The 11,421-nt window shown below is 40.3% G+C and overlaps 1 protein-coding gene across 1 annotated transcript in view; it reads left to right on the top strand.

Moving 5' to 3' along the window:
* The window catches only part of LOC105559050 (coagulation factor X), a 23,471-nt gene extending 12,316 nt beyond the window's left edge, over positions 1-11,155 (top strand). Inside the window, exons 3-11 of the mRNA XM_012007063.1 lie at positions 8,157-8,253; positions 8,834-8,955; positions 9,019-9,123; positions 9,186-9,316; positions 9,388-9,518; positions 9,600-9,799; positions 9,930-10,064; positions 10,134-10,358; positions 10,455-11,155. Coding sequence (XP_011862453.1) covers positions 8,157-8,253; positions 8,834-8,955; positions 9,019-9,123; positions 9,186-9,316; positions 9,388-9,518; positions 9,600-9,799; positions 9,930-10,064; positions 10,134-10,358; positions 10,455-10,748 — 1,440 coding nt within the window. The 3' untranslated portion in view covers positions 10,749-11,155. The remainder of the gene's footprint in view (positions 1-8,156; positions 8,254-8,833; positions 8,956-9,018; positions 9,124-9,185; positions 9,317-9,387; positions 9,519-9,599; positions 9,800-9,929; positions 10,065-10,133; positions 10,359-10,454) is intronic.
* The last annotated feature ends 266 nt before the right edge of the window (positions 11,156-11,421 follow it).

Genomic DNA, 11,421 nt, shown 5'->3' with positions numbered 1-11,421 from the left:
TGTGAGTGCATCGCGGCGGGCAAAAAGTTGGCAGTAATCATGCGGGAAAAGGAAACGTGGTACCACGCGGGATTGACGTGAAAGAGAGGGAAGTGCGAGGGGACGGGGGAGGGGGGGGGAGGGAGGGTGGCAGGTCTCGGGAGAGGACGAAGAGGACGTAAGGAGGACGTAAAGGAGGAGAATATCGCGTACGGTTCCCTTCAGCAGCGCTCTGAGACTTGCAACCGCTTTCGTGATGCATTCGTTTCTCTCTTTCTGTCTCTCTCGCAAGATTCCCGTCGCCCGTTAGGGCCTGTCTCTCCTCCGTTCCATCCACCCCCGTCCGCCTGTCGTTCCTCATCCTCTTCCTCGTGGTTTCTTTGCCAGGACGTTTCGCGTCGTCTGTGCTAAGACCGGCGATTCCATTGTCTCGCCGTTGATATATGCGGGGAAAGCGGTCGCACAGTGGAACGAGTGATTAGAATTCAGCGATCGCCGGGGAGTTCAATGTGTGATTGTTGAAGCCCGGCTACTGGCATCCGATACACATCACGGTTCATGACACCAAATTACTGTCTCGCGTTTGATTCACCGAAAAGAGCCGCGTAACTCGCTTAAGCAATGATCTGCTCTTAGGGAAAATTTACTTTAAATAAAATTAAAGTTTTCTTTTAAATTCTTAGAGTAAGTTTTAAGTTCACCTTAAACAAAACCCAGACAGCACACCATGTCTAAAAGACAGCTTTAAGACGTCTTTAAGTCTAAAAGACGTCTTAAAGACGTCTTTATGATGTCTTTTAGATATCTGTGCTGTCTGGGAAGTGTAAAGTGCTTACATATACTTTTCATGTTTCTTATTTTCCAAAGTAAAATTTTAAAGTTTTTTAAGTTTATTTTCCCAAGGGGGGGTGTACGTGTGTGCGAATGGGAAAATTTTCTTTTAGCTTTTAGCCTTTAGCTAAGGAAAATTGCTTAATAGCATTCGTGTGTCTATGAAGAGGAATAAAATTTCAAATGACAGATCTCTAAACTTTGTATTGTTTCACAACCAATTTCGCATATTCATAATATTTCAAGCTATCATCTCATGCAGCACGTATGTGTAAAAGACATCTTTAATACGTCTTTAAGTCGTCTTTTAGACATATCTAAAGGACGACTTGAAGACGCCTTAAAGATGTCTTTTAGGCACACGTGTTGTTTGGGATTCTCGCTTCGTATCGTCAAGTTTTAGCTCGTCGTAGAAGATATTAGAATTGGTAACGTCTCCAATTATCCTGTTAACGGGTAATAACATTTATGAGTTACGCTTACAAATGGCATCTCTAAATCTACAAGACAAGCGCGTAAAATTATGATAACCGGTTAGCACGATTGGTGCATTGCTGCACGTGACATTGTGCCTTTACTTTGGATTTAGCAATCGTCGTGCATGGAGTGGGAATATCTCGAAACAAGTTATTCCGGTATAACTCGTCTACGCACAAAGACCTGCCTTCATTAATATCGCATATTAACTGTTGTCCATGTGGGCTTTCTGCAGAATAAATGTACCGTTTTTCGTAAACGTAGGCCATCCTATTCGAGATAGCGACACCACAAATTTCACCGTCGTCAAATACGCTGCGTTAAATAAGTTAATCTTACAAAACCCGATAACATTTAAATTATCCTCACAAAAATAGAAGAATTTACTAAGATATTTATTATGCAATAAATGATCTCACGTATAGTTTCGTACGTGTCAGATACCAATAGATAAGAATATATCAAGTGAACGACTGCAAAAGTTGAGAATTAAGATAAGAGCACGTTGCAATTTTATCGCATCTAATAAAACAAAGACAGAATGAGGAAGCGATGACCAGCTATTGTGATGCAGGTTCCGCATAGAGAGCGTATCAATAGAATACTCGTAAAATTAGCCGCGGGTGCTGATGTATCTCGTAGAGTCTTTCATGCGAGCGAGTGCTGTGGAACAATGAGGAATTACACTCCTAATAATATAAAGCGGTGGCGTACAGTGTCGGAGACGCTGATCCGGAAATAACCGTGGCCATAAATGCAAACGCGTATATGTGGAAGAACGAGCGAAGGGAAGGAAGGAACGGTAGGTAGAAGGGATAGTTAACGACGGTTAAAAGCGCTGCAGGTGACTCCCTTTGTTATGTCTCTCGAATAGCCATAAGGACACAAGTTCGATCGTAATAATCGGTTTTACAGTGCAAATTTCAATCTGACACGCCAATATAAATTAACTTGGAGCTCCGAGAGACCCACGGAATTACTTTTATTATTTTATAACTCTTGACAAACTATTTACGAGGAAGAAACCGCTGACCAAAATCTTGTACACCAATGCCCATTAATGCCCAGTGGGCATTACTTTATCTTATTATCTTATTTTATCTTATTTCATCTTTATAATGCCCCAGCAAGGCCTAATGCCCAAACTAATGCCCCAAAAACGCCCAAAGATTGCCTAGTAATGCCTAGTAATGCCCAGTAATGCTGCAAATCTGTACACCACAATGCCCTCAGCGGTTTCCTCCTCGACTACTTATATTCGCAGAAAATTAGACGGCATGTATCTACGAAATTATTTTAGCGATTTAATTTATTAGTGACATTTATCAACAATATACTACATATATAACATGTTTTAAGTTTGTGAGACGTAACATACTTAGAAAATTAGTACATAATAATTGGGTCCGATCTTAGGAGAGCCACTAAGAACATTTTTGGAAACTCAACATAATTGAGGGGAGAAGATAAAATATAAGGAGAAGCCAATCCTTCGACACGACGACGCGAATTGATATGCACTTATAAATTAACCCTGCATACGTGATTAATGGATGGATGATAAATACGATGGCGAGATTTACGCGATCATAAATAATTTTCTCAAGACGCGATTCTCCAAACGAATATCGATACTTAACCGCGACGATAATTCTCGATTAGAACGTTGCTCGCGGGAATATTCTACTTGAATGCTTATCAGTGTGTCCCAACGACTTGGCAAAGATACATAATGTCTATTTTACCTGGTTGTAAAACATGTAAAAAATTACTTTGTCGCGTTAGGCGACGTATTAAACAATGGAGACGGGAGGTCGAGAGTGACGCATTCGTACTATAAAAATAAGAGATTACGAGCAAGGTCCGTGGAAGATTACGAGAGAAACATAATAAAGAGGTAAGGTCGTTACTGTGGCTAGCAGTAAATTCTGCACACTCTTACTCTCGCTAGAAAGGCAACTGACAAGAAATTATGTAACACACGACATATTAGATGCATAATATTACCGCAAATTGATCAGAAGAGAAGATAAAGACCAGGCTGCGGCGAGTGGTTCAGTTACATCGCGAGAGCCGGGAAGTGAAACGGTTCGCGCTTCTGAAGGCTCGTTCATAAGGAAGCCGCTTTCGTCGTGGACAATGTCGTTCGCGGAATAGATGACGATTTTTCAGGGCGGGCCCCGCACCGCGTTTATTGCCGCTATTAAAAATCTAATTAAAACGGAGCGGTATTTACGAGCTCTCGTAAACCTCGACTCGAGAGGATATCGAACCCTTATATAAAGTAAGAAGAGGCGCAAAAAGAGATGTAACGTCGCGTTGTTACGCTGGGTTGACGAACGGGCTGCATTTTCAGGGGTACGAATTGTTCTCGATAGCCATCGATGCAAACTGCACGGTATTATTATCGTACTTTACGACGCCTGTCTAGTACTTCAGTCGATTGTTGGCAGAACAGAACGTATTACGGGTCTAACATTATTCATGCAACCATCGTGACAATGTCGCAATGATCATACTGTTATAGTCTTGCGATTATCCGTCTTTATAAGACGGCGATCTCGAATCACACGTCTCGGCGCCAAAGTTGCCAGCCGTAATTTCTCTTGAGAACGAACAGATTGAACGAATGTATCAAGTGATCAGATATATTTCTTAAATTACACGATAATTACGTCCGTGAAATTCTAATTTATTTACCAGAAGCGTGTGCGTTTTCAATATAATTTTATCTAATCTCTTGGGCAAGTTTTTTGCTTAACCCTTTGAAGCATGGTGGTAACCCTTTACTTTTTGGCCACTTAATTTCTAGTTAACGCATTTAGGTCGAGTTTTTGCATTTTTAAAAAATATCTTAGCAATAAAAGAACATAAAAAAGTTGAGTAGTCTCGAATATTTATTGTAAAAGTTTTATAAATAAACAAATATGAAAGAAACAGCAATTTTTCCGGAAAAGTTTATTATTGACCAAGTTTTTTAAGATTATTTCTTGAAAACTTTGTACAAAGGGGTTTGCCGGGTCGCTCATTAAGAATCCGATGTCAGATTTTCAAGATTCAAAATGGCCCACCCAAAATGGCGGCTGCAGAGTACGTGATTTTTTAAGTTTTCAAGCTTTTCAGCATTTTCGTTTGATCACGGTATTTAGGGACTCATCACGTCCGTCTCGTTAGCGCTGGGTAGTGCCAAGAATGAGTAAATTCTAAGAAACTATCAAATTTCAATTTCGCATCCGCCATTTCGCGCGCGCTATTCTTCATATTCTATAAGAATTTTCAACTGGAATTTAAATTCCATGGGTCCTAATTATATCTAAATACTGTTTCTCAGCATAGTTGAATTTCATCTTGAATCCGCCATTTTGAATTATGAAAATCTGATAACGAATTCGTAATCTGCGACCCCAAAGACCTTTGTATACGAAGTTTCACAAGGAATGGTTCAATAGAAAAATGTATGCTTCAAAGGGTTCACTATAATAAATTCTCGTTCTCCGAGATATCGAGTAAGATGAACGAAATCTTAGAGATCGTCTCCTCTCGCAATAAATACAACAGGAATGGTCTTCCGATTGTACGTGTGCCATAAATCAGATCACGAACTCGCCATAGCGAGCATTCCGTTGACAACAGCGCGGCGAGACAACAACCGAGGCCACGGGATCCCACATTGAATTTGAAGCAACCCTTCGCTGAAGAAGTCGCGAACCATTTTCGGACATTGAGCAAACTCCAACGCTGTTACCATCTAGGGAAGTGTTAATTCGTGAGACGAATGCCATTATTTCCAAATCTCGTCCTCGTAGTATATGCGAAACCACTCGTGGGAATGTTTATCCACGCAGCTCGGGGCTTATCGTAAAGATTAATATTACTGCGAGTAATTGTAATTTTCGCAATGTACAGCTTATTTTTTCGAATAATAATGAAAAAATGAACAAGCCACAGGTTGAAATAGCTACAGAAACAAATCGATTTCAGCGAGAAGCCGTTTATCGAAGACTTTAATTTAAGAAACTGTAGGAGGTTTAAGTGCGAGACTGTGTCGATGAAAGCACACTACAATACGTCGATCTCGTAATATTAAAATATGCGCGGGCACGGTGGGCAGACCGGCTACGATACCATCTAAGGTATAGCTCAGGCGTTAGCTCGTGGAGCTGCTTCCGAACCTTTCTTCGTCTACCAACCGAAACGGCCTGCATCACGTTACTTGGCGTATTCACGGTCCGGATTAGGTTAAACGATGATCTTGAATGATGTCTATTATATTTCGAATGCGTTAGTCTTAATCTCATAGCTTTAGCATATTTGCCAATTTTCCACTCTTTGATTTTCTTTTTCTTCGTTAATCTTGTGTCGCAACGTATGTTACAAACACGTTAGAGACCTGATCATGTTTGATCATGTTACAATCATAAACCCAATGCCCGTTTCTGCCAACGCACTTTAACTTTAATCTCGGTTCAACTTATTTATATCTTTTTCTAGTTTTGTGAAGTAGAATAAGATATAAAGAAGTAAGTTAATCTGCATTGGTCGACAAACGGGCATAAGGCGAATTACTTTCCTTCGTGGAAAAATGTAAAGGTATTACATTACATTATTATCTCGAATAGAGATATGAAATCGCCTGTTACCGAATTGCAAGAAAGGACGATGAAAAGAACAATTACAATAAAAAGTTTAATTGGCTAATTAAACCGCACATAAACTTTGCAAAGTTGACTGTTTTTGCGGATATAGATGGGGATTCCTTAATATTCGTGCCGCTCTCGCGTAGACCCTCGTAAAGGATTTTTCAGACGGTGGAAGTCGCATCGGCAACAAGTAACATGCTCTTCGACTTTACCCCGCGGAATTGTCTTCCCTTTTAGCGGCACAAACTTTTTGCGGGCTCGTCACCGAGATGCAAGGTACCGCGCATCTCTGCCTAGTTTGGACACGCTAACCTTGCCGCATACAAATTTTTCTTACTCCATTTGTTGGCCTTTTCGAGCTCGCCCTTTCTTTCACTCAGCGTTCTTCTATCTCGCGTTCCTCCCTTCAGCAAGTAATTCCGTACTAATGGATCACCATCACCTGCCTGTCTATTAAATTTCGTCGTTTCGGAATTATTATTGGAGAGAATATTATCTTCACATGTATACCTTTCGATACGTGCCTTTGCATTCGGATATCGCTGTGTTACATTTGATTGATGGCAATTAAATATTCACGGTCGCACAATCGAGAAATCCGGTTTGGATACACGAGTAATTCCACTAATCTTTCGATGTTCAACTTGTAGGCGACACCTCGAAATACATGAAACCAATTCAATAATCGGTAACCCGGAGATTCCAGTTGCTGATTCCTCCGCGACCGCAGTCACAGATTTGTTTGCATCTGAGAACGTTTAACTGAAACCTTGTTTCACGTGCGTGTTACATTACGTTTACATTGTTGAATAGAAAATTATAATATTGACGTTATGTAACTGTTGCTTGGTACGTTCACTGGATTAGTATTTTCTCTGTTCGATGTTGTCGTACAGTACATGAAAATTTTAAGGTTGATATTTTTATTTCACTCTAGACTCGCATTGTGTCTGTAATACAGTCTTCTTCTAAAGAATGTTGTCAATGAGTACTGCTAACAAAATTTAATTAAGTTTTGAGCTAAACGAAAGTTCTTTTCCTCCTGTTACGAATTCAATACTAGACTTCTTCAAGGCAATCAGTCTCGGTTAAGTAACCGATTTTTACGTCATTATTATTTCGGACAACATAGGCAGTAGGCTGGTAAAAGGAGGTCTCGAGTACCATTTTGATCGCGCTTGAATTCTGAATCATCGCGAGTGCGATTGGAACTATCGTTCGGAATTTCAGAGCGAATGTAGATTTCGAGGAGCCTCAAGAAGGCGCGACGGCGAAATGACAGTAATTTTACATGCCTACGTACTAAGCCGACACAGTGACATCGTGTAACGCATGATTAGCGCTGACGGCGATTACGTCGCAATGCCATTACTAACGGGCAAATTGAGTTTAATGTCGCGACTTGGGCGTTACAGCCTTGGGGCATAAATGATAGAACCAGTGGAGTACTGGCCAGGCCGTATCTATTAAGTCTTTCGGTCTAGGACAAATAATTTTAGAGCATTTTAAGGTAATTGTATCAGCATGCAGCCACCGTCGACCCAGAGACGTGTCAAGTGATGAGATAATGTGACATAAAATTTCCGCTGATATTGATCTTTTCGGCGAGGTCAAAGCATGAAACAACTACAATTTGTCAATTCGTTAGAATGCCTACTAACAATAATAGAACTTAATAAATGTCAAGGTTCGTAATATATAACGATATATTAATGAAATCGTAATAAATGGAACAATGTACACTGTAACATTGTTCAGTTTACAAATATAAAGTAATAAGAGCTAAGACAAGATGTTAGCGTCTAAATGATTTTCATTTTTAAATTTATTGCGAAACATTTACCTCAGCCAGCGTTTGAACCTGGATCTCTCTCTCACCACCCAGATAGCACACATAATTCTATGAATATTCTTCTGGGGTGCAAATAATTTCTCAATATTCGAATCGAATATTCTATAAATATATATAAATTATTACAATTAGAAATTGTAATTTTGGCCATGGGTTTTGGCCCTTTTCAAGTGAATTTTACAACTTCTAGTTGGCGTATGGCATTTGGTCAAATGCCATTAGGCTCACTCGAGTTCGGAGTGTCGCTACAGAGACATTATACTCGTATCTCTCTAGAAACGCGTGATTATACGGGCGCAGAAAAAAGACTGTTTAATAAATTATATTTAATAATGAAAATTCAAGATGTTAATATTGTTAATATTAAAAAATTCTAGAATGAGGAGAAGACGTTTGTCTTGGGAGTTAAAGGCAATGCAAGCTGCATCCATTCGATTAATCAGCCGTCTGCCGTAGAGCGTTTGCCAAAGAACAGTAAGTGTATGTGCGCCACTATTTTTTCATCAATTTCCTCGTTCTGATTCCCTGCCGGAAATAATTGCACAAAATTTTACAAAATGAAATAAAATATATTGCCAGAATCTAAGAAATTCTACGTAAATTTAAAAGTGTTATAAAAATCAACATGAAAATGCTATAATTGGAACACTTTTGTTAATTTTTGTGATATTCTACAAGTAAGCAGATGTTTTAATTCTTTAAGATTTTGTTGTTTCTCAAAGTTTTAAAACTAGCAAAGTTTTGTACCAATTTTTACAAAATTGTACATTTTCATGAAATACTACTTGCAATAATTTCTTAATTTGAGAACACTGTAATTTGTGGTACTATTTCGTACATATTTTTACAAAAAAATTAATGTTTCAACGAAGATATAAAAATTTCTATTTCAAGTCAATTTTTTGTAGCTATTTATAGAAATTTTTCGTTAGGGTTGAGAAAGTATCTTTCAATGTTCTCAACTTTATGTACCTTTTTCATATTTCTACTCTGTACTAAGAAACAGAAATCAGAATTGTATCTATTTCTCACGTGTTAATACCTTTTAACACAGGAGCGACAAAACTGTCGCACTTCACAAGCTGGAGCGAATGGTCGGTGTGCGATCGACACTGCACGCAAAATCGCGTCAGGAGGTGCCGATCGAAGAAAGATTGCGGGACCACTGTACTTAGGGTAAATACGCAAACTGCATAATTATCATAAATGATTTTCGATTAACGATCTGTCGTGACGCAGGAGGAACGTGGTTGCGAACATAACAGAGAAGGTCGCCGAAGGCGATGCAAGCAACGCCAACGTCGGAGACATCGACGAAGAAACGAAAGGTTTCACGTAGTTCAAGTAAGTCGCAATGTGCGACAACGTTGGATCTCCGGTTGCTAATGCGCGCGCGTTTTCAACAGGCACCTAAAGAAGCAGAACCTAGGCATGGAAAGCGGAAAGGCAAGAATGCCAAGGAGCACTCTGGAAAGCACTACGGAAAATGGAGTAAATGGTCGCCTTGCACGAGGCTGTGCACTACCCAACGTCACAGGTGTTACAGAAATTCGTGGATTACGTAACTGATACCGCGACATGTGTACATTATCCTTTTCTTCTGCTCAGATGGTGCAGAAAGCCGGGCATCTGCGGACGCGACGTGATACGTGAGAGCGCCTATTGCTACGTCGAAGGTAGCTTTTGCCAAAGATGGATCCAGCGAAAGATTCGCGGTAGCCACGAAGAAGACGGCGATGGTAAATATATCCTCAACAATGCCGAATGTCGAATGCTAATAAGAAAAGACAAACGATTGGCCAGTTTTATCAATCCTCTAGACTTGGTGCTGGACGAGTTCGAACTCAATCCCAATACCGTGGATAGCTTCGCGCCGGAGAAAAATGTGAACGTTTGGAAATGTGGAGTGGCGAACACTCATAAAGGATCCAGACTATCATACTTCATGCGAATCATCGGCGGACGTCCGGCGGCACCTGGGAGCTGGCCATGGCAAGTGGCGGTGTTAAATCGATTTCGGGTATGTTCGCGACGATAAATCTCGTGTTCTCACAAACTGCAAATAATAGCAAGTCCGAAGAATGCCTTGGAATTATTGGAGAAAAAGAAAGACGTATCGTCTATCGAAGTTAATTGCCTTTCTTTTTCAGGAAGCCTTTTGCGGTGGAACATTGGTATCCCCAAGGTGGGTATTAACTGCCGCGCATTGCATTAGAAAACGCCTCTACGTTCGTATTGGGGAGCACGATTTAACGGAGAAAGAAGGCACAGAATTAGAGCTTAGGGTACGTGTCGCATTCGAGAGCTAGATCGACAATTTCATGCCGCCGCTGATTAATTCTATAACCGTGTAGGTGGACTCGGTGATTATCCACCCGGAGTACGATGCCGATACCGTTGATAACGATGTGGCTCTACTTCGTTTACCAGTTACCTTGACCCCGTCTTCCTCGAGGGGAATCGCGTGTCTGCCTGCACCTAAGCAGCCCTTACCTACGAACCAGTATTGCACCATTATCGGCTGGGGCAAGTCCAGTGTGACAGACGATTTCGGAACGGATGTGCTGCACGAAGTTAAAGTATGCGCTTTCAGGATTAATTAAATGTAACAGTGTGCGTACAATCGTGCAACTGCGTGTTCTAGAGAAATAATACAAACGCAAATTCAATTCCAGGTTCCAATAGTGTCCTCCGAAATCTGCCGAGAGGTCTATGTGGATTACAGAATTACGGATAACATGTTCTGCGCGGGTTATCGCCGCGGTAAGATGGATTCTTGCGCGGGTGATAGCGGGGGACCTCTGCTCTGTAAAGATCCTCGCAAGCCCGATCATCCATGGACAATCTTTGGTATCACCAGTTTCGGCGAAGGCTGCGGCAAACGCGGCAAATTCGGTATATATGCCAGACTGTCCAATTACGTGCGCTGGGTTACGAAGGTGATGAAGCAGACGGACGATTACACTTAGGAAACACAGCGCGTATTATAACTGTAATTAGTGTTCACGCATAAACGAGCATAAAAGTGAAAAATATAGGCAATCAAGATGCAAATTTCAAATTTTATATCGATAGAAAAAAAAATTGCAGAACTATACATTTGAAAGCGCTAAATATAAAGCTAATAATGCTGCAGCCTGTTGTTATATCGCACGTTTTATTTTCTTCAAAAATATTTGTATCGTTTTATATAAGAAGTCAGGAAATAAAATATAATTTTCGCAAAAATTATCGCAGTCGATTATATATTTGTATTCTTCTTTATTTACCGTGTGGTAACGTGGCTTATTGCGTGAGCAGTTGACTTATACTCGGCGGATTCTAGATCCGATTTCGAATTTTATCCCACATATACACTGGTCAAAAAATTAACGCAACAAGAAATTTACATCAAAATTTGGCGAATTTCAAATAAGCGTAACTTCGCGAAAACTGGTCGAATTGAAAAGTTTTTTTTCATTTTATATGGCAAAACCTCTGCTTTAAGAAGCTCTTATTGGAATTTGCATTCACTCTTCCCATTTCCCGGAAGTTTCTCAAAATCATGACCATGTTTTTCTCTAAAAAATTGCACACTTTGACGCACTGTGCGGAGTGTAGTAATTTTTTTCGCCAGTTCTGCTTACGGTATCAAAAAGTGTA

The sequence above is a fragment of the Vollenhovia emeryi genome, unplaced genomic scaffold (genome assembly GCF_000949405.1).
Source record: "Vollenhovia emeryi isolate VEMERY1.0 unplaced genomic scaffold, V.emery_V1.0 DF939293.1, whole genome shotgun sequence".
In the NCBI taxonomy this organism is placed as follows: domain Eukaryota; kingdom Metazoa; phylum Arthropoda; class Insecta; order Hymenoptera; family Formicidae; genus Vollenhovia; species Vollenhovia emeryi.
This window is presented reverse-complemented; position numbering and strand designations above follow the sequence as displayed.